The sequence below is a fragment of the Malus sylvestris genome, chromosome 7 (genome assembly GCF_916048215.2).
Source record: "Malus sylvestris chromosome 7, drMalSylv7.2, whole genome shotgun sequence".
NCBI lineage: Eukaryota > Viridiplantae > Streptophyta > Magnoliopsida > Rosales > Rosaceae > Malus > Malus sylvestris.
Window position 1 is genome coordinate 28,708,683 of NC_062266.1, and position 24,333 is coordinate 28,733,015.

Genomic DNA, 24,333 nt, shown 5'->3' on the forward strand with positions numbered 1-24,333 from the left:
TAATGAATAATATTTTTGAAATGTCGTTTTCCAATCCTGTTACATAAAGAGAAAATTGTAGTAATAGTCCGTCAACTTTAAATTAATTGGAGCAATAATCTTTCAATTAAAATCCATGACTATTGGTCATTTAACTCATCAAAACGTGTAGCTATAGTTCTTTTCGTTAACACCATTAGAATTCCATCAAAATGAGTTATGTTGGAATGACCATTACTCCAATGAGGTTAATGTTGAGAGACCATTGCTTCAATTGAGTTAAAGTCGATGGACCATTTCTCCAATTGGGTTAAGGTTGAGAGGTCATTGCTATAATTTTTCTCATTTGGTTTTCCATATTTGCCCCTCGATTCAGCCTCATGTGCATCACACGCACAGAAGTTCTAACAGAGTTAAATAAAATGATTATAGCTACACATTTTGAGAGGTTAAGGAATCAATGATTATGAATTTTTAGTTAAAGAATCATTACTCTAATTAAGTTAAAATTGAGAGATCATTGCTACAATTTCCTTATTATATAAGAGCCACAAAACACAACAGAAATCCCACTTAAAAAGAAAAAAAATTAAAAAAAAATTTCCCACTGACTGAGGACATAAACATCCGAAATTTATACCCCGGCAGAAAAGGAGAAAAGAAATCCCACTTATGCAATCTAATTTTCCTTTTTTGGTAAGACAAAGTTTCTCAAAAAGAGGGAAGTTCTGACTAGTTTAGGTACCCACAGTCCAATACCACCATGTTAGAAGCATTTTTTTAGATAATTTTTTTAGTACGAAGAAACACAACTCGATACATCAAGTGATGCAAATTATTAAAAAAAAATTAAAAATCAAATTATTTATATAAACATTTGATATACTGAAGGGTATACTGGCTCACTAAAAAAATTTCTCTACTTTAACGGCCGTCACACAGAATACAACACTTGCTGAAGCGGTTCTGATTATCTGATTAATTTCTTTGATATATCACTCTCCTTTCCCAGTCTATATATATATATATATATACACACATCACACACGCCTATATATATTCATCCTTTTCTCTTCCTTCTCTTCAAAGCAACGAAGCCAGTAAATCCTTTTCCCGCTTTTCTCAGCCCCCTAGAATCTTTCTTTTTCCTCAACTGGGTATTTTTTCTTGCTGTTCAACCCTTCATCTTTCAGTCTTCTTTCTGGTTAATTTCCAAAAATTTCAACTTTTTACGCTGTGGGTTGCTTTCAGATTGCTATAAAGCCCTCGCCTTTGAGTTTAATTTCGTTCAAATCCCAAAAATTCATCTGGGTTTTTCCCATTCTCTCTCTGGGATTATACCCAACGAACCAAATCAGATTTTCTCAGGGTTTTCCAAGATTCTCCGCGATTCCCAAAAAGTGGATTCTTTCCAAGATTCTTTAGTTTATGATATCTAGGAAAAAGAAGATTCTTGATTCCCAGTAAAAGATTCTGAATTGATTGCCTTCTTAAGCTTTACTTCAATAGCTTCCGACTAAATAAGTGAAGCAGTTGCTGCATATTTTTACGGCTTGTAAAAGCATGGAGACCTTGTATCCGGCTTCAAACATGGCGGATTATGATTGGTACTCAGAGTGGACTAAGGAGGAGAACAAGATGTTTGAGAGTGCCCTGGCGATGTTCGATGAGAAAACGCCGGACAGGTGGCGGAAGGTGGCGGAGATGATTCCGGGGAAGACGGAGATCGACGTGATCAAACAGTACCAGGACCTGGAGGAAGATGTTTGTGAAATAGAATCCGGGAGGTTTCCGATTCCTCCAGGGTACCCTCAGTCATACTTCACATTGGAGTTGGGGGATGATCGAGATTTCAATGCTAATCGAAAGAGGCCGGCAGCGGCGAGGGGTTCTGATCAGGAGAGGAAGAGGGGAATTCCATGGACACCCGAAGAGCACAGGTTTATCTCCATCCATCCATTTTTTGTAGAATTGTCCTCAACTATTGTGCTAGTTATACATTTCGTAGTTCTGAAATTTAATAGCTTATGAAAAATTAATATGAAAGCTCTAGTTCAATATTAGGAAATCATTATGTGGATGAAACTTTTGTTTTCTTTAATTTCCAATTAGTTTTTATGACAAGACGATATCCTAAGCTTACTCTAATCAACGGGAAGAGGATTCAAATTTGGGTGCTACGGAATGGTGGATATACTACCATAGCCAACTGACCTAACCCACACGTGTAATTTCCAACTATTTTTTATGAACCAAATGGAATTTTCCACCACTCTGGCTTCTGTTCTAGTTCTAGTTATAGTTCAAAAGCAGTCATCTATTCAAATCTTCATATCCAACTTAATTTTGATGTAGTGGAGTAATTTAGTGGAGTAATTTCCGCACTCCGAGTTTTACCTTCCACACTCGGGCCTTATTTATGTCTCTTGATTCTCCTTGGACTTGAAGTATGGCGGTGAATAAATTATGATAGAAGACAATTCCGCACTCACTACCATGTTAGTCAAATTGCACGTGGATAGGTTTGATTTCTCTGTGTGATCTTGCTATTTTTATTGACATGATTGCTGGTAATGAATTGTAGGCGGTTTCTGCTGGGACTTCTAAAGTACGGGAAAGGGGACTGGAGAAACATCTCTCGGAATTATGTGGTCACTAAAACTCCCACACAAGTAGCAAGCCATGCTCAGAAATACTTCATGAGGCAGGATTCAGGAGGGAAAGATAAAAGGCGGCCAAGCATCCATGACATAACCACTGTCAACCTCACAAGCAATACTCCACCAGAAACTAACAGGTCTCCTTCAGACCAGTCTCCACCGGAGCAGAAGTCCACTGAATCGCCAAACGTGTTACTTGACTGGAATGAGGCTGATGATGGAGGAGCCGCCATGGTTTTCGGCTCTACTCATGGCAATCTCTTAGATCCATCTCCATATGATGTACCAGCAGATGGGATTAAAATGCAGTTGCAGAAACTATACAGCCACGCTCATTATGCTGCTCATGCCACACCTCAAAATTCGCTATATCTAATGCAGTCCGCGAGACATCAGATTCATGGATAAGAACAGGCCTAGTAAACGATCTTCATCAGAATTTCGGTGTTGGTTTTATTTTTTACGTGTTTTTGTTGGATTGATTTAGCTTAATAAGGACTTGGTTTTTGTACATAGTTCTTGAACATTGCAGAATGGTGAAATTCCATTAGGCCTCAAAGTGTAATGTCTTGAATTATGAAATGGAAATTAATTGTAAATTGCTCTTTCCCTCAGGCCCTGAGTGTGTCTGCATTTCCCAGGCCGGAGGTTTATTTGAGTGGTAAAATAAACATGTATATATCGCATCCCACGACCATCCTGCAAGATTTATGCCGCACTGGAGAAAACCCCGTAAATAATATATGCATACTGACGTGAATCTAGATAAGACTAAAACACGAAAAATTTCATGTTGTCGTGACAAATGTTTGAAATATGATATAGTCGGACAACCTTACCGAAGTTCCTCGTGAATTTGCACTTGGGATGGCTGAGGTTGATCAGATCACTCTATGGTTGCATCACACGGGAATGATCTTGCAACCACTAGGGAAAAGGAGCCATGTCATTGGCTGATGTGGCTGCTGACTCACTCTGCACCTCTTTTGAAAATTCCACAGTATCTAACATATTGCTTTACCTTTTTCTTCTCATTAAAAAGACCTTTCCGCCATTGTTTTGCTTCTTATACAAAATCCAATACTGGGCAAATTGACGGAGTGGCCCTCCACCACTAAGATGCTGAGTTTGCATTCCACTCGATAAGCATCCATCTACCTCATTCCATCGTAGGATGCAGGACCTTCCACGTAAGAAATGCCAATTTGCATTTTTGCCATTCGATGTTGGAGCCAATACCATTGTTGATGGTGGCAAGACTTTTTGCATCAGCATAGCGCCATTTGTTTAGGTCTACCCCAAGCGTCATGCTTTGCTCTTTACAGGATTTGTTCGATAACTATTTTGTTTTTATTTTTTAGTTTTGTTTGTTCTTCAAGCTCCAATGTTTCTTTGCTAGTTTTTCATGTGGTTAGTGATTTTGTACTTGTTTACCAGAGTGCGTTCACGGCTAAATCGATGCAATTCGAATCCAACGTAAGGCGAGAAAAGTAGCACATGATCTAATATCTTAATGGATAAGGTGTAGAGTTTGATTTCAAAACATCTCAGTATTATTAATAGCGAACTCTGGTAACCAAACCTCTCGACGAAAGCTCTACTATGTTCCGACGTAGAGCATGCACCGGATGAATGGAGCAGTTGGTGTCCAGCCAAGGATCCAACAGTTAATAATCTAATGGCCAAAGTTGTCAGTGAATAATATACACCCATGCATAATAGCCATTTTCGAATGTACAATTAAATTCTTCTCTAACTATTACTTATATTGAGCCACGCGATAAACAAGTCTCTAGACCCTCTAATAGTTTGACTACTTAAATGGGGCCTTATGAATATGGATTCAGAGTCCACTACAAATACTCTTTCGGTGATCAAGTGATCACAAAAATTTATGTTCACTCGTTTTTAGATTTGATATCAGGAATGGAGAACAAATGAACGTATTTTTAGTGCTCACTCAACCATTAATACCAAATTCAAAAATAAGTTACCATACATCAGTAGTCACCATGTGACACAGAGAACGAGACATTTGATTCTGCAAATGACAAATTATGTTGTGTAATATTGTATGACTGTGTCTGTTTTATTTGAGTGATTTTTTCTACCTACCAAAAATGTATCGATCGCGTAATATTGTGTGAAAACAACTTAGTGCACGTAATTGTCACCTTTGCATATATTAATTTTGTAAACCACACACACTCAGCATTAAAAAGTTACAAAGCAACATGAAAAATATGATTATCCTTTTTAATAGTAACCTTTTATCTGCTAAGATTAGTCATCTTTCTGCAACTTGCATGAGAAAGCATTCTGGCCCCTTTCTTCCAATTTTGATCAAATCTTTGTGAAAGTTTCACCGACCTCACATGGATATTAGGATAATCTTCGAGGAAAGATTGTTGATCGCACATATGACGTTGTGTTATTGGATAGAGAATAAATTGTGACAAGCAACCGATCATTCTAAATTGCTCTCCGAATTAGCAGATAAATTTGTGTAAGTTTCTACTAATTGTGTTATTTGTAGGACACGTCTTACAAAAGTATGTGTTGTGACTTTTTGTAATTTAGTCGTCCTCGATCCTACTCTGTCTTAATTTGGTGTGAGATCTGTCCTTGTTAGGCAGCACTGTCAAATATATTTTCTTAAATTAAAGGATAAAATTAAGTGACCATGTTATACTTATATATATATATATATATATATATATATAGAAAATATTTGCTGAATTCAATAACTAATGCCCAAAAGAATTTTAGGAAATTCAAGGGATGTATCCAAGTCACCCGAAACATAAATGTATAATACATTGACCAGAATTTTTTTTTGCAGTTTGCCTAATTTACCACCTAAGGTACACTATGGTACTCTACTGTATCAAAGTTCCAGATGAAGTCAAACAAGTCTATATTAGAACATTCCTATTTTAATGTTAAACTGATGCGTTCTGCTCCAGCGGCAATCGACGAAGCAGAACCCCAGAAAAAAAGAAAAAAGAAGAAAATGGAGTGGTTGAAGGTCGGGGAATCATGCTGACACGCCCGACCTCAATATCCTCCAAACACCCAGGTAGGCACATGTTGGCCGACACTTGAAGGTGACAAAGCCATACTAATATGCATGAGAACCAATGAATATAAATAAGACTTATAAATTTAAATATAATGAATATGCAAATAAGGAACATATTCAGAGTATACAACTAATCTAGAACACTAAAAAGACATAATATAAAATTGAATGAACAAAGGAATGGGTCCTACACCGAGAGAACTCAAAGATGCCGATGCGAGAGTGCCTTGACACCAGGATTGTACGCCTCGATTCTAAGTCCTGAGGGGGCGCAAAACAAACATGAGTGGACCAAATTGATATATAAGTAATACTAAAGCATAGTTATTCCACAACATACTAACCCCCAAAGTTTATGAAAACTCAACAGTATAATATGTAATAGGTTTTCCGAAAACCCTAGCATGCCATAAAACCTTTCATAAAACATATATCATATATAGTGTGCTAAATAGCGGTATCATACTCGCCTGAAGGCAAGACATACGCCCGTAGGCAGAACAATGATCACTAGATAAACACAAAAACATTGAATATAATCTTTTCAACATAAGTACATATATCTCAATGGAGCTTAGTAGCTCAAACATCATATCTCAAAACATCTTCATAGAAAACCCTAGCATGCCATAAAACCTTTCATAAAACATATATCATATATAGTGTGCTAAATAGCGGTATCATACTCGCCCGAAGGCAAGACATACGCCCGTAGGCAGAACAATGATCACTAGATAAACACAAAAACATTGAATATAATCTTTTCAACATAAGTACATATATCTCAATGGAGCTTAGTAGCTCAAACATCATATCTCAAAACATCTTCATAGTATATAGTCATCCATCATATATACTATAAAGAACATGAAATCGATAAAGCATGGTATTCCAAAATATTCTCAGTAAAGCATGATATCTCATAAGAAGTAAAATCTAATTTACTCATAAAACGTTTCATAAAACGTAACCATTAAATTATGCTTTTCATGTATGCATTTCTAATAGCAAAATTATGCATTTTGGAAGGGGTTCATTCACAGATACTTTCCAGTCGAAGAGCCATGCAAACTAGCGAAGACAGAAACGCCACGATAAGTACACCTAAGTACATAAAGGGTCCAATTAATAAAACTATACCATAACGATTGAATTTCGGAAAACGGACATCATAAACGGATTCAGGACGTTGAAAAACATAAGGGGGGACCTCGAGTATCCCTACGCGTCGCCACGGGGTGGTTGCCCGGTGGCCATGCATCATTTTGGGCTCTGGAAAAAGTCGTCGTCGCCGCCATAGACAGCGGCAAAGCACAGTACCTACGGTGGAGGCGCGTGCGCTCCACATGCCAACCAAAGTAAACACTCATGCAGGCCGACTGGGTTCTGGGTTAGTCCGGTTCTCTCTTGGGTTTGAGCTTGGGTTCATTTGGCAGAAGGACTGGGCTGCACGGCCCCAAAAGCCTGGGTTTGCACGGCCCCAAAGGTCTGGGGTGATTGGGTTTCAGGTTTAAAGGGTTAATGGGTTAATTGGTTTTAGGATTTGGGCCGAAGTTCATGGCCTAAAAACCTAGGCCGGTTTAGTTGGGTTTGGGTTTGACCCGTTTTCAGGTCGGGTTGGCCAAACTCAACGGAGAATGAAGCCGGAGCTTCCCCAGCTTCGTTCAACTTCGATTCTCCACCCTAGCATGCGGTCTACCCACCAAAATGAAGACCACCAAGAGTAGATTAGGATTTTACCATTTTCAGATCCAGCTGTGGTCGGGAAGTGGTCGCGAAATGGCTCGAAGCCATCGGAATTCATGGGGTTTCTCCAAGCTTTTGCACCGGTTTCCATGGTGCTACACCTTTTGGTCTTGGGTTCGAGGGTTGGTGTCTTGGTCTTGGGTCGAAGGTTGGTGTGTATGGGTGTGTATGTGTGTGTGTTGGTCCTCGAGGAATGGAGGGTGCAGTGAGGGAGAGGGATAGAGTTAGAAAGAAAGAGTGAAAAGTGAGGGAGAGAATGAGAGTGAGCTGCCAGAGAAAGAGAGGTCTGAAAGTGAGAGAGAAAGAGGAAGGCCATGTGCCAGGCCAGGGAGAACAGTGACTGGGGGACCAAAAGCAACATCCTAAAATATCTCTCAACTGTGAAATATCTAAAATACCCTTGTTCTAAAAATCCGTAAATAAAAATCGGGATAGGTTGTTACACATGTAGTGGGAGTTAAGGTGGGAGGGGAGGGGGAGGTGAGTGATGGTAGGGAGGTCCGTAGGATTTAGAGAGGATCTATTCCCCCAATGCACCATCTTGCGTGCCAAGAAATTTAATTATTTATTTTTATTACAAACATATTGCCTTATTAATCTACATTAAGAGAGAGGGAGACAAATTTGAACTCGAAACACAGTGCGTTAAACAAAAAGACTATCCACCAGAAATAATCCATCATTACGTGTGTCAAGAAAATTTTGAGAATTTCAAAATTATTTAGAAGTTGAGAATATCGAATATTATAAATGGAAAGCAGGAGAAGAGGATACTAAGGAAAATTCAATTGAAAATTTGAAGTTGTTCATCCATTATCAATTGAAAGTTGACTTGATCCCAATGGAAGGTCACCCACTAATTGCCACCTTTTAGATGGAGACTTGAAAAAGTCATATAATAATCGTGTTAGTATTTATGCATTGATATTTTTTCTTTTGAAATTTAACGTCTGAATGTGTGTTGAAGAATTTCATGAAATTTAACGATGAGTCTGAGCCACATAAAAGGCAAATATGTACCACACGTTGAAATCCATAGTATAATACCTTGACAATAACTTGCACCTAAGGGGCCAAAACTTTGTTCCTTCACACCAAGAATTCATGGGCATCATCAGTTGTAGAGAATTATTTATCTATCTTTCTTGACATGAACGATCATGTGATAAAAACATGTTCGTCAACCAAGTTTGTTCAGCAATCGTAACAATATGCAGCTTCACATGGTATTAAAACTCCAGTTGGGAAACAAATTGACGAAGTCTGAGGCCATCGGGTTTGATACTCCGATCCAATTGAGTCGGTTATCACAAAATCATTCTTCAATTTTAAACTCGATACACCCCCACTCTGCTCCAGAAAGTACAATAGCTTCCCAGTACGATTGACTCAGCATACAAATACCAGTTGCGCTACTCTTGAAATTGAAACAAATTTCCTGGGCAAGAGAAGTTTTTCGATAATTATTTACAGCATCTGTACTTGTTTATCAAATTGAAGCAATCTGCACCATCATGCTTTGCTCTTTACAGCATCTGTTCGATAATTATTTTGATTTTATTTTTTAGTTTTGTTTGGTCTTCAACTCTAATGTTTCTTTTCAAGTTTTTCATGTGGTTAGCGATTTTGTACTTGTTTATCAGAGTGCATTCACAGCTACATCTGATGCAATTCGAATCCAACATAAGGCGAAAGAAGCTGTACGAGGTATAATATCTTAATAGATAAGGTGTAGAGGTTAATTTCAAAACATCTCGGTATTGTTAATAGCGAACCCTGGTAACCAAACGTCTTGACGAAAGCTCTATTATGTTCTGATGTAGAGCATGCACCTGATGAATGGAGCGGTTGGTGTCCAACTAAGGATCCAATAGTTAATAATCCAATGGCCAAAGTTGTTTGTGTATAATATATACCCATGCATAATAGCTGTTTGGGTTAAAACTTGAACTTTGGCTCAAAAGGGAATCAGCCCAACAAGAGGACTAGGAGGAAAGGGGCCCGAAGCCCAGCCAAAGCCTAGAAGGAAGAAAAATGGCTTTTTCTCTAACTAGGTGCAGATCATTTGCACCACTTGTTCACCTACCTAAAGACCAAGTGGTGTAGACCAGCCAGCTAATCAACCCAAAAGCACTTTACAGTGGCAATACAAGTAAAAAGCTGATGAGTCATTGCCCTTCAAGCCACATTCGGCCAAGGTTAAAGCTATAGAAGGCCAAGCCAAATTGTCTATAAAAGAAGAAAGAGAAATCAGAGATGAACACACTCAAACAAACAAACAAATACAAACACAAACTCTGCTCAAGCCAGATTTGCTTTCAACGAAGCTGTAGTCAGCCCAAGCCTTCATCTATTTCGGGATCAACCCTCACCCAAAGCCTTTGTAAAAGCTCTGCTACCTTGCATAAATCCTGCTGTAGTATCGATTTCCTTCTGTAAACTCATCCCCCTATCCCTCTTTATAAAGCTCTCAAGCCCCTCTATAAATCACAAAGATAGGAAGTTGCAAGACGATCAGTCTTGCCCGACAAGGTGAAACCTTGCCCGACCCTCTTTGTTTTTTGTCTTTTCATTCATAAGTCTAGTAATATGTTGTATACTTCCATTTGTATCCAAGTTAGTTCTAGCAAGTTGATGATTAAAAGACTCCTCAGTGCTTGAATCCGATTGGAATATGTAGTCACAACTTCAATCAGATCTAAGTTCTAAACCCTCGGGCATGTAAGATTGATCATTCAAAAGTCCTTGGTCTCAAGGCATAAAAAAGAACCTTATGTGGACTTAACCCATCCACAACAGTTTTTTATAACAAGAAGTCCGAAGTTACTTGGAGCGCAAGTAATCGACCTATTTCGTAGTTTTATTGCTGTTATATTATGATTATCGTAGAACGTTTGAGTATAGAAGTAATTCTGATAGGAAGCCTCAAGGCTTACACCTAAGGCCCTACAAAGGCACTTATTTGGATGCATTCTGCTCTTCGGGCTCGGGTAATTAGAAGTATAATAGTCATAACACTTCTGCAATCAATGAAACAAACATTATATGTGCGAGTATTGGGTTAGTTATTGATGGGAAGCCTCAAGGCCTACACCTAAGGCCCCACAAAGGCACCTTTCATAACTAAAACAGCCTCTTAGGTATATCTACAATTAAAGCTCAACATCTGTTTTACATCTTTCATGCTAAAGATGACAATGGTACGCCTGAACACCTTTCAAAATTAACTATGTCCTTCTCTTTCAGCCTTGCCCGACAAGCCCGCCAGTGAGTAGAAGCCCGACAGAAACCATCAACCGGCGCCAACCTCTCGGGGAGCTGTGTGCTCGTAGGCTAGGAAACATCCTTGACGGAAATTCTAGCAACGAACAATAGCCATTTTCAAATGTACAATTAGATTCTTCTCGAACTATTACTTATATTGAGCCACATGATAAACAAGTCTTTAGACTCTCTAATAGTTTGACTACTTAGATAGGGCCTTATGAATATGGATTCGAGTCCACTAGAAATATTATTTCGGTGACCAAGTGGCCACAAAATTTATGTTCACTTGTTCTTAGATTTGATATCAAGGGTGAAGAACAAATGAACATATTTTTAGTGTTCAGTCAATCGTTAATATCAAATTCAAAAATAAGTTACCATATATTATTAGTCACTATGTGACATAAAGAATGAGACTTTTGATTCCGCAAATGACAAATTATGCTATGTAATATGGTGCGACTGTGTTTGTTTTATTTGAGTTGGTTTTTTTTCTACCTACCAAAAATGTATAGTAATATTGTGAGAAAACAACTTAGTGCACCTAATTGTCATTTTTGCACGTAATAATTTTGTAAACCATACACACTCAGCATTAAAAAGTTACAAAGCAACATGAGCAATATGATTATCTTTTTTAGTAACCTTTTCTTTTCTAAGATTAGTCATCTTTCTGCAACTTGCATGCGAAAAGCATTCTGGCCCCTTTATTCCAATTTTGATCTAATCTTTGTGAAAGTTTCACCGACCTCACGTGGATTTTAGGATAATCTTCGAGGAAAAATCATTCCCTCATATATGATATTGTATTATTAGATAGAGAACAAATTATGCCAATGCAACCGGTCATTTTAAGTTGCTATTCGAATTAGCAGATAAATTTGTGTAAGTTTCTACTCGTTGTGCTATTTGTAGGACACATCTCACGAAAGTTTGTGATGTAACCTTTTGTAATTTAGTCGCCACTAACCCACTTTGCCTTAACTCAAATGTAAGACTTGTCATTTTCAAACAACGCTGCCAAATATCTTTTCTCAAATTAGAGGATAGAATTAAGTGATCATGTTATATTTACACATGTATAGCATATATTGCTGAATTTAATAACTACATGCCCGAAAGAATTTTAGGAAATTCAAGGGATGTATCCGAGTCACCCAAAACATAAATGTATAAATACATTGTTATTTTGCAATTTGCCTAATTTATAACCTAAAGTGACTATGGTACTGTACTGTTATCAAAGTTCCAAATGAAGTCAAACAGGTCTATATTAGAACATTCCCATTTTAATGTTAAATTGATGATCGCTAGTGCACGGGAACAGAACCTCTTTGGATCCTAACTGTCTGGATTCTGCAGACCAAATAATCTCAGCCGTTCACGTAAAATCGTGCGGCTGGGATCACTCTTTGTCTCCAACTTTCTCATTCGTTCTCTTTGGGGTGAGAGGGCGAGGGGGAGAGGGAGGGTAGGTGAGTGATGGTAGGTAGGTTTGCAGAATCCGGATGGTTCGGATCCAGAGAGGATCTATTCCCCTAGCGCACCATCTTGTGTGCCAAGAAATTTAACTATTTATTTTTATTACAAACTTATTGCCATATTAATTTACGTTTAGGGAGAGGGAGACGAACTTGAACTCGAAATGCAGTCCGTTAAGCAAAAAGACTATATATCAGGATAATCCACCACTTAAGTGTGTCAAGAAAATTTTGAGAGAATTTCACAATTATTTAAAAAATTAGGATATAGAATATTACAAATGGAAAGTAGGTGAAGAGGGTACTAAGGAAAATTCAACTGATAATGAGAAGTTGTTCATCCATTATCAATTGGAAATTGACTCGATCCCAATGGAAGTCACCCACTAATTGCCACTTTTAGATGGAGACTTGAAAAAGTCATAAAATCGTGTTAGTATTCATGCGTTGAAATTTTTTCTTTCTGAATTTAACAGTCGAATGTGTGCTAAAGAATTTTAAAGAATTTTATAAAATTTAACGATGAGTTTGAGCCATTTAAAAGGCAAATATATACCGCACATCAAACTCCATAGTTTAAAACTTGACAATAACTTGTACCTATGGGGCCACAACTTTGTTCCTTCACACCTAACAACTCTTGGGCGTCATCCGTTGTAGAGTCATTTATCTATCTTTCTCGACATGAATGATCACGTGATGAGACAGATGGACACATATGACTTTATCAACTTGTGATAGGGAAATTTTCCCGGCTACAAGTGAAGTTGCAGATGATTGTTGCAGCATTGCAGTTTCTTCCTCACCTGGTTTTGCTCCAAGTCCAACACTCTGAAGAAAGATGAGAACTGGATCACAAATAGATGTGTTCTGAGCTTCATATGGGGTGGTTGCTTGTTCCCTGTTGGCTTTAACCTTTTGGTGTCAAATGGTCGACAAGCCAGCGCTACATTAGGATCACATAAACCAAGTTCGTCAACCAAATTTGTTCAGCAATCGTAACAATCAGCAGCTTCACAAGGTATTAACATTCGAGTTGGGAAACAACTCGACGAAGTCTTAGGCCATCGGATTTGACACTCCGATCCAATTGAGTCAGTTATCCCAAGATCCCTCTCCTATTTTATTTGAAAACTCGATACATCCCCACACTCTGCTCCAGAAAGTACAAAAATTTCCCAGTAAGATTCACTCAGCAAATAAATACCAGTCGCGCTACTGGCTTGAAATTGAAGCAAACTTCGCGGGAAAGACGACCAAAACAGTTCCGGATCAAAGAGTGCAAGTGCTTTCAGATTTCACAGGGTAACTCAAACTTATTACAGAACTAAAGTCTAGAAATATAATTGAAACTTGAAATCGAAACCCTCTTAACCAAAAGTAAAAAAGTTACATGAATTTATAAACAAGGCGTGGTAAGAAAATGACTGCTTGTGGAAGAAAAAAAGAGAGGTTGTATGTACAGCTCTAGGAGATGAGTAAAGATGCCGGATCCACGGGAATAACAGTATCTGGACAATCTGTTCTCGGTCCAGCAAGTGAGTAGTATGCAAGTATATGGGCTGGATGCTCGACCGCTAATGCCTCCCCATGCTGATCAGGAACATCAACTCGTCTGGGAGGAATCAACTCAATATTCCAAAACGGGCGAGCCATTGCCAAAAGGTCGCGACCAGTAGCAGATCCTCTGTACCCCTGCACCCACAAGTACCTAAGGGAAGTCAGTTGCATTACTGCATGAGCGAGTGCACGCTCGCTGAAGCAGCAACCCCTCATTTCCAATTTTTGCAGGCTAGGGCAACCCTTTGAGAACTCCAAAAGCCCTGCATCAGATTCCCCAACATAACCCAGAAGCATCCATCTCACATTCGGACTGTACCGGCCAATGTAACTTAGTCCGAGGTCAGTCAACCCCCCAGGACGGAGATACAGAGCAAACCTTCGAAGCTTATGGCATCCCCTCAAAAGTGCTCGAACCCCATTGTCAAGTGGCAAATCTGTTATTGTCTCTTCCCGGTCAAGTAAGACAAGGCGAAAATCAGAGAGATTTTTGGAGTAAGTCCCAATGTATTCCAGAGATGTATTGGTGATGTCCGATACATAAACAGCCAGGTATTCGAGCTCTAGGCATCCCTGCGCCAGGGCCATCAGACCCCGTTGGGAAACAACACCTTCTTCGTCCTCCATGCCTTCATCTGCACCCCGCTCAATTCGGAGCCTCCTTAGTCTCTTGCAACTCCGAGCAAGAACATCTAGTCCTCTATCTCCAATAACATTCCTTGTCTGCGCATAATAGAAACAAATTAAAGTTCATATGTAAGTTTCAAATACAATTCCTACTTCAAAGCAAAAGCATTCAAGACACTCCTGATGTTGTATGGATGTGAAATAAATCTTCCAAAGAATGGAAAATTTACAAGCAAAGGCATAAATTCCGCACCGTTTCACACCTATACTAAAATTCACACGGAAAACTTATTGTACATAAGGCACACAAAATGGTTTTGTAATCCTACCTCCAGAACTTCCAGGTTGGGGCACCTCTGAATTAATGTGCAATGGTCCTCAGTGTCCAGCAATGCATAAAGGAGATCGAGCTTTTTGAGAAGGGTTGCAAATGGGAACACTATTTGCATTTCATTCTTTCCCATGTATGTTAGACCGAGACGGCAAAGTTTTTGGGGTAACGTTACAACAGAGTAACTCTCGGATTGATCGTTGAAGGAACCCCCACAAAATTCTTCCAAGACAGCTGCATGACGGAAGAAGCCAACCAGTTCCAAGATTTCGCAATCACTAATTTTCACAGAGGTTAAGGAGCGGCAGTTTCTGGCTATCAGTTCAAGGTCTTCGAATTTGACTTTGATAAGATCGGTCATATAAAAATTCAGAGTCTCCAGGACAGTATTGTTTACAGCAAGCGCGTGTAGCCAGTCGCCATCTTCCTCAACTATGGAGCTCTCTTCCAAAAACAAGGTCCTCAAATTCCTATGAAAGCATATAATGATAAAAACAACGTCAATAACGTCTCTCCAGATGACAGTTACAGAAAAAATAGTTAGTTGAGAATGACTGCAAAAAGCTGCATTAACATGTCTAAAAGAACAAGGATTCGCGGGGATATGCGCATGCGATGTTTACTACATGAATGCCCCCAAGAAAGTTCCAAAATGCAGCATGCAAATTTCTCTTCCTTGTCCATAACCATGATAAACTCCGCCTGTGTAAGTTTATCTTACATTGCTGGTCCCAAGCCTGGATAAAGGAAGAGGGGGAGGGCGTCGAGTGGTCGTCAACCGGCACTTCTACCTTACGTCGAATCCCTGGCATGCGATCATACCAACTCACATGCACCGGATCCCATCAGAACTCCAAAGTTAAGCGAGTTTTGGATGAGAGTAGTACTAGGATGGGTGATCTTCGGGGAAGTCCTCATGTTGCATCCCCACAGCCGACCCTATCTAGTGGGAAAAGGCTTTGTTGCGTTGTTGTGTTGTTGTCCATAACCATGATAGTAATATTTTGGTACTACGGGTGGAATAAAGAGGGGAGTCGAGGACCCCAAATGTGAAACCTCGAGTGCAAAAGACCATCACTCCCGAGGTTTTAGTTAAGTTGGGGTCAGTCTTAAATGAGAAGTGACATATTCGGGCACCTGCAGAGCCTTTCTTATGCAACTTCAAAATTTTGGGGATCCCAGAAGTGCTAAGAACCGTCCGAACCAAAGCTTTCGCCGAACAAATTACAAATGAAACAACATGCTGAATTGTTAGACATAATGAAAGAATGAATGACCCATAAGCAATCCCTGCAACTAAAATTTGTAATCAGCCATGTAATCCCTACTGCAGCAGTCAGGCTACCTCGTCCAAACATAGCATTATTCCGATTAATTGATACTCGAAAAAACCCTTAAAAGAGTAATAAAACTATGCAGCATGGAAGAATATAACTTTGTCCCTCAATTTTTACCAAAACAATGAATGCATCCAACGTTTCTGATTGAACCCACAACAAAATTCACCGCAAGTAAAAAAATTTCAAATAAAGTTGTGAACTTTACTACCTGCAGGAGCGGCCGATGTGCAAAAGCCCACCGGTGGTAAACCCTGAGCACTTGTCGAGCTTAAGCACCTGAAGCACGCGCCCACGTGAGTCAGCCAGGAGCTCCAGGTCCGAATCACTAACAATCATCCGCCGAAAGTGCAGACACTTCAAGCGGTGGAACGAGTTGGCGATCTCCATCACCCACGGCGTTACAAACCCTCCCCAGTCCTCGGGAATCAGATTGAACATCGCCGCCCTCGGCTTCCCCTTCAGCTTCAGCGACTCCAGGTGCTGAAACCGCTGCCGCAGCCGATCCGGGGTCGTGGTGTAGCAGAGCGCGATGGTCACGTGCTTCCGCGTGAGCGCGTCGAGCTCGTACCACCGCTTGCACACCAACGACACGGCGTCACGGTCCTTGGGGTCGTGGAGATACGGCATCACGCAGTCCATTACGACGTCGGAAATCCTACACCGCACGCTTCGATCCTCCATCGCTAAAAAGAAACGTCGGCGATGAAAATACTCACTGAAAAAACTCTACTGCTATTTCTAACAAAAAAATTTCAGAGTCAAAAGTGGAAAAAGATTCGAATTCTCTCAAGATCGGGTTTTCGGAGCTCCGAATCCTCAACTCCAAATATTTCCAGAAATAGAAACTGGATTTCCAAAATCGGAACCCTAAGCTGTTATATTTCCAAATCCAATCAAAAAAATGAACTAAAAGGACACCGTGGCACCGACGTTTACAAAATCAGAATCTCAGAGAAACGCCGCAACGTGTCAAGAAACGAGCAGGAACAAGAGGGAAGAGAGAGGAGCTAGAAAGCACGATCTACGAGAAGCTCGCGCAGAAAACAGACCAATCGGATCGAAGACGGCGGAGCAAGGCGACCAGTGGAGGAGCGCCGGAGCATGGAGTCGGCGTGGACTCGAAGCACATGTCTGAGAAGACGGATCTGAAACGTACCGTGGGGATCGTCCGGGGAGGAATCCGGCGGCTATTGGATCGGACTTTCAGTTATTAGTGGTGTTTAAGAATAATTATGCGCCTCACAAACACATAAGGGAGGGGGGATTGAAAAGGGAAGCGGGCAGGGGGCGGAAAAAGATAACGGGAAGACGACAAAAACAAGGGTAGGAAACAGCAAAACGTCGTCCTTACGCAGTGAAAGTTGGAGTGGGATGAATGCGCAGTGAAAGCGTGGTCGTTTGGGATTGGTTGGTGCTGATGCAATTGCTCTGTCACTGCAGCAGATGCTGTATGGGAGTAGTTTAACTCTGATGTAAGTGGAAGGGCGGATTGGACAATGGATTATGATATCCACACATTTTTTTTTACTTTTTACACACCTCTTGTTAATTTATATATGTTGATCTTCTTCAATTCATCCGATCTGACAGCCGAAAACTAAAAATGTGTGAGATAAGTAAAAAATGGTGTGTGGATATCACATCCCTTAGACAATTACCAAACTTAATAGATTTAACCGTGATGCAATTGCTCTGTCTTTCGTTTTTGACTTTCTATACATTTTTTTGAAAATTTTAACGAAAAGTTAATGACACTATTCATTTTAACGAAAGATCACATTTTTACACTAAAAAGTCAGTTATGGTACTATTTACTTTACCTTTTATTTTGTCTTAATTTTATTCCAATGTCATCTGAATCTCTTTAATTCGACTCATGATTAAAACTTGAAACTTGATCTCGTGATTATGATCATGGGACTCTGTCGAATCCATGAATGCATATTTGAATTAAGAAAACAATTATGCTACTCTTATCACATATTTGTATCATCTCTCTAATAGAGATGAGACCCACATATGTTGATGGGTGCTACCTCTATTAGAGAGATGATATAAATATGTAGTAAGTATAGCTAATACTTGAGTACTCAAATGATTAGTAGGATCTCCTATTCACAATTCTTCGTTTCTGATTAATAGAACTTCGTGTTTATGATCATAATTGTTCACATTATAAATGACTTTATAAATACTATATCTGCAAAAAATCAATTAAAACTAAGGTCGATTAGACATTGAATTGTAAAAAGACAGATGGACGGAAATGGTAAAAGCATTACAAAAACGTTTATCTATTTCCTACAGTTGATCAACTTAATGACCTTAGTTTCAATTCATTTTTAACAGAGATGATCTTTACATAGTGATTTCATAATATGAACGATTCTGATTATAAGCACAAAGTTATGTGAATCATACATGAAGAATTTTGAGTATGAGCTCTACCCAACTTTGACTAGCTATGCATTGCTCTTGAATTACTTGATCCCCTAAGTCAAGAATTTTGACAATTTTAAAAATGTAGATACTAGTTTTGCCTTTTGAAATCTGCATTAGGTTTAAGCAAGGTTTTTATTTTATTTGTTTTTCATTTCTTAATGTTTGTTGTTGCTTTCAATATTTTCTCAATTCATAGGTGATAAGGACGTTCATACCTTACCCACTTAAAAGATCAAATGAACCCATGAAAAGAAAAGAAAGAAGATCCAATAATTCACAAAGGAAAGTGGGCAATCTTTAAAAGATAGAACATGGCCTCAAAAACACCTTTCTTTGTCTTTGCCGTAAATTTGATTAGGGTAGACAAGGGTAATAGTGGATAGACTTCGGTATAGTTATCTATTTAGAGCAGGTCTCACTATGGTTAAATAATAGTTGGGTCGATGAGATGAAATTACAAGAATCTCATGTTTTTATGATGATTGTTTTACGAGTAACATGATTCAATATCTCGACATAGACTTTTATAATCACGAATGAAATTAAAAGCGGTATGATCTAAAACATAGATGGGTTCACAATGAACTTAAAAGTCTGAAAAGTGCAACTTAAGCAGTGTTTAAGGTCGTGTTTAGTTGCTAAACAAAAGCATCAACGCACATGTAATGGGGGAGCGCGGATTAGATTTTTGTGCTTGCGAAGCTTTACTCTAATACATGTGGAACCTCGAGGGAGGAGTTGACGCGTGGCACGATGTTGTGCCGCAGTAACCTGATCTCGTGCCGGAAAGGGTGATATTATGTTTGCAAGACGAGCCGTAAACGGGGACATAAAATATGCTGTATGACGTGGCAAATAGATTCTATTTTGATTTTCGCGCCAGTGACGCATGATGGTGTTAGCTGTTGAATCCTTATGTATGATTAGCATCTTTTTGAACTGTAGATGTTACTAGAAACATTTAGTTAAATCTTTGTATGGTTTATTTGGAAAGGGATCCTCTCCGAATTCCTTCTTCTTAATTCATTAAATCAGGGGAATCCATGTTATTGAAAGATTCAACATCTACAAACAGGAGTCCATATTAAAAAGTTATAATAACTTCAACCGTTAGATCAAATTTCAATGGCACAGATTTCCTAATTTGATAGATTATGAGGAAGGATTCGGAGATGATCCCTTTCCGGTTTGTTCATGCTTGACCAGGACCTTGTGACTAGTCAAGTTCATGGATATTATATTATAGCAAACGATTTCGCCTGGTAATAATTTCTAAATTAATTTGAAGCTATTTTAAAAATTTGACAACCGTCAGTAATGGTGGATGATATGTGATTATTTATCTTCATTCCATATATATAAACAAAATTATTTGGTTTTTTTACATGCAAATATAATTTGACACATATATAAAAAAAAAATCATTTTGATCACAAATTTGATATTTTATGCAAAAATAAATAACTTGTTATACGTAAAGAACCAAACTTTTTGTTGTGCAACAAGAAATTAATGAATATTATTTCAAGTGAAGAATATATTTCTCATCATCTGCATAGCACATAGTATTAATTAGTATGTTAGATATATTTTCTTCTATTTTCAAATGAGGCATCTTAGTCAAAATATGCCCGTGTTATCAAGCAAATAAACCTCTTTTTGACATAATTAATTAGGACAGTGACTTCCACGTTATGACTAATAATGCAAATAGTTTAATATAAATAAAGCCAATATCCACTTAATTAACCTAGTTCGTTGTCATGGTCCACCAAATGAAAGAACCTTTCTAACGGTTTTCGTATCTAATTAATCAAAAGGGGAACAAATTAATGGCTGAAATTGGTCTACCTAGTAGTATACGATCTAGAGGTAGTTGTCTTCGTTCGGTTCGAAAGGTTCAAATCCAACTTATAGAGATGATAAGGACAATATATATTTATAACAAGTTCGAAACATAATTTTGAATAACCCAAAATATATATTTATAACGAGTTCGAAACATAATTTTGAATAACCCAATTATAACGTTGTAATTTGTTATGATGACGTAACTTTGTTACGATGAGTTGATCCATTGCAATTATTGTATTGCTTGTTATAAGTAACTTAATTCATACATCAATACTGGAAGTTAAAGTCGCACATGAAATCTGGTTCGATATATGTACGTAATAATGCATACATGAAGAGAAATATGGTTGGGCTTTCTTGCAACCCACTGAACCCAGAGAGACAAAACTAGGAGCTCACACTTAGTACGTGGTCGTTCACTTACTACACACTGTGGTCTCCCGTGCACCCTAGGAATTAAGCAAAGCAGATTAATGAAGACATTTACACTTAACTACGTATAGTGTAAATAATATCGTTTTTTTCCAAAAAAAAAAAAAAATTATGTATATATCAACCGTATATACTTGCATAGGTTAGTGTAAATTGTAAAATCGTATTGACTGCAAATACAAATTACAATCCAACAGCTATAACATACCGTGTTTCAAAGAGAGAATGGCGAATTCATCAATCTAGCTATAGAGTGTTCACATTCAGTCTGATTTCACATCATAAAAGAATTCACACATATTTATTTTTCTCGACTCTTTTTTAGTACGTTAAAAGAAGAGAATTTTAACGAAAAACTCTTGATACTGTTTATTTTAACGAAAAACCACATTTTTACACTAAAAAGTCAATCATATTACTATTCACTTTACTCTTTATTTTGTCATTATCATTAAAACTCAAAGTTTTCAAACATTTTTCATTAGTTTTTCTTAAAAATAATACGTCCAACATTTGAGTTCTCTCCTACGATGGAAAATTGTATACAATATTTCTTCTTTTTCGGCTACAAATTGACATACGATATGATGTTGAAAAAATGACATGCATTATTAAAATCGAAAGTTGCCCAAGCTGACTCCCACAAAGGACAAGGATTGTCTGCCCTCCCTGATGCCCTCTCGTGCCCTTCTGTTTGTGTGGTCACGATTAAGCCACGTCAACATTTTATATTACTATTCATTTTTGTCTTATTATCTCTAAAAAAACAATATAAAATGTTGACGTGGTTTAACCGTGACTACACAAAACAAAAAGATACGAGAGAGCACCGGAAGTGGGAGGACAGACAATCCTTGTCCTCCCACAAATGGCTAATTTATTTGGTGGAAATATAATATTGTCCACGAGAGGAACGAGTGAGTCGTTGTCGTCCTCATCAAGTTGGGGATTTAGAAATCGACAAGACAATGGAAAGTCGTCGTCCTCGTAATCATCATTGCCATAGAAAATTCCAGATAATGAACACCAAAATTTAGTTCTTAAAAAAACTAGTGGTTGCAGCTTCAGAAAATGAGGTTATTGCAGCAGATGGAGTCCTTAGAAACGATAGGGAGATTGGATCACCGGTTTTGCTATTAATCTGGGTGTTGGACAAGTGCTTGAAGCGGAGCTACGGGAGATATATTATGGCTTAAGATGGCATGGGAAATAGGTATCAAGACAATTATTTTTTAATCTGACTCTCATGTAGTTGTGTTGTTGAGAATGAATTTTACATTGATGAGGGAATGAACCTTACATATGCTTATAAGAGGTTAGGCTACTTTCCATATTGCAATTAGTTTTATGGTGGAACCTCAATTTTCTTCATAGTATCAAAGCAGGTTGTCTCAAGTGTGAAGTCCAATAACCACACATGCTCCACGTTATCTCATTTGTGATGTCCACGTGTTAGGATTGAAAATTCGCCGCATGTGAGGGGGCGTGTTGAGAATGAATCCCACATTGATGAGAGAAGTACCTTGCATGTGCTTATAAGAGGTTGAGTTACTCTCCAAATTACCAATTGGTTTTATAGTTTTTTACCGTAAAAACTACCAAGCCTACGTGGCGCCTAAGCCGAGTAACTAATAAGCTAACTACGTCATTCGATTGTGTGCGGGACGTGCCAACTCGTCAGCCAAGCTCAGCCAGGGAGTAAAATGTGTTGATGTGGCGTTGAGCACGCTGCTGACTTCTCAATCTTACGACTGCGGCCGAGGAAGGAATGCGTATCGGCCTTTGGTTTCTAGAGCATGAAGACAAGGCTACTAATTCTGCGAAATTCACAAATCGTTGGCATCGGGCTCAGCTTGGTAATTATATTTGTGAGAGTATAAGTACGCCGAACCGGTATCAGACTGTACGGACACAAATACTCGAAAGAGATAAATGTCTTAATGGTAAAAGTGGTTCGGTTGTCAAAGTGCCGAACTCTAAAATGTACCTGTGAATATCCAATCATAAAGCAAAACTCGATGTTCAATATGTCGAGCCTAGTAACCTGTAACACTTCACTTTGCCGAGAAGACTGATGAGATGACCTCTACCAATAAGGACTCAAAAATCCTTATCGACTGAGACTTGGATAAATAACCAGGCGGCCTTGAAGCAATGCTGAGTGTTGTCTATCCAAACTGAAGGTGCTCATCGGTCGGCTAATTCTACGACTCCAGTGTTGTCTATCCAAACTGAAGATGTTGTCGGTTGCCTTCACAGTGCTATTTATCCAAACTGAAGATGTGTTAACTGAAAATGTGTTTGCAGGAAGAAAGGGGAAGAGGAAAAAAATCTCAAGGTTGTTGAGAAGTTTTGCACAGGACAATTTGTGTGTTGATTTTTGGAAGGGCTTTCTCTGTTGCAAAGTATTTTGTATTTATAACATTTGTTTATACCATATTTAGGGCCTCGTATTTAGATCTCGTACAAATACTCAGAGGACTTAAATGTAATTATGGGATAAAGGAATGGGCAAATATGTAATAAGTGAGGAGTCCTTATTCTATAAAAGGACATCTCACCCTCACAATTAGAGGAGGCCTGATTCTCACCTCAGAGGCCATTTTCTTAAGGCTCATTCATCCTCTCAAAGCTCTCACATTACAGAGCTCATTCTCTCTTTCCTCCTCAGATAAATACATATTCAGTGTGGACGTAGCCCAAACCTTGGGGTGAACCACGATACATCTTGTGTTATTTACATTTCATGCAGATTCACGGTCGGATTTACGTTGTTCCAAGACTTCCGGTTTTGTGCATCAACATTTGGCACCGTTTGTGGGAAACGATACGAAAAGTTGTGTCGGTTCTCTTTCATTTTTTCACCTCCACCGTGAATTTGCAAAAACCCAACAAGACAGAGCGTTTCCAAAAAAAAAACCTTCGCAGATCTCTCTCTCTGTTGCTTGTTTAATCTTCTCACTATAACACTACAGTAATTTCCCTTAGAAAACTTTGAGATTTTTTCCTCTCCCAAACCAACTTTAGAAACAATATCAACCTGGCAGAGGCAGGGGAACCTAAGAAGCTAGAACCTGAGTTACCCTCAGATCCTCCACCTACCCCAACTCCGGCTCCGGTGGAGGAAGAGAAGCCAGTTATGGAAGCTCCAAAAGATCCTAAGTCCCACAAAGACAAAGCTGAAATTCCACCACCACCTCTTGAAAACAAGGCTAAACCTGATGAGTCCAAAGCTCTTGCCACTGTGGAGAAAAGAGCTATCTTTCTCCTCTTCTTCTTTCTCCCTCTAAGGGATGATAGCTTGACAAAGAAGGGTGTGCAAGTTAAGCGAATCTGCTTTGTTTCTTAATGGGCGTAGTTTAAACCAGTCGAGTCAACAGGGAGGAGAAAGATAGAGAGAAAGAGAGAGAGTGGAGGATTTCAGAATTTCCATTAATGATCGATGTCGAAGATGAAGCACCTACTGCGAAAACTTCACATCGACGACGGGCTTAATGAGCGCCAGAAACTTGCCGAGACTGACAGCTATGGT

At 38.8% G+C, this 24,333-nt stretch overlaps 3 protein-coding genes and 1 non-coding gene across 4 annotated transcripts in view; 2 read left to right on the plus strand and 2 right to left on the minus strand.

Annotated features, from left to right (window-relative positions):
• The window catches only part of LOC126629547 (uncharacterized), a 99,236-nt gene that overhangs the window by 53,358 nt on the left and 21,545 nt on the right, over positions 1-24,333 (minus strand). The window lies entirely within an intron of this gene.
• On the plus strand, positions 919-3,238 carry LOC126629543 (transcription factor DIVARICATA-like). The gene is made up of 2 exons (XM_050299620.1): positions 919-1,919; positions 2,564-3,238. Exons 1-2 carry the CDS (start codon positions 1,543-1,545, stop codon positions 3,045-3,047), a joined length of 861 nt encoding a protein of 286 aa, XP_050155577.1. The 5' UTR covers positions 919-1,542; the 3' UTR covers positions 3,048-3,238.
• LOC126629534 (coronatine-insensitive protein 1) lies at positions 13,481-17,380 on the minus strand. Its single transcript, XM_050299608.1, has 3 exons — positions 16,282-17,380; positions 14,732-15,203; positions 13,481-14,498 (listed from the first exon to the last, which is right to left on the minus strand). Exons 1-3 carry the CDS (start codon positions 16,752-16,754, stop codon positions 13,683-13,685), a joined length of 1,761 nt encoding a protein of 586 aa, XP_050155565.1. The 5' UTR covers positions 16,755-17,380; the 3' UTR covers positions 13,481-13,682.
• LOC126630844 (5S ribosomal RNA) lies at positions 15,542-15,661 on the plus strand. Its single transcript, XR_007626127.1, has one exon. It is a non-coding gene; the product is annotated as a 5S ribosomal RNA (ribosomal RNA).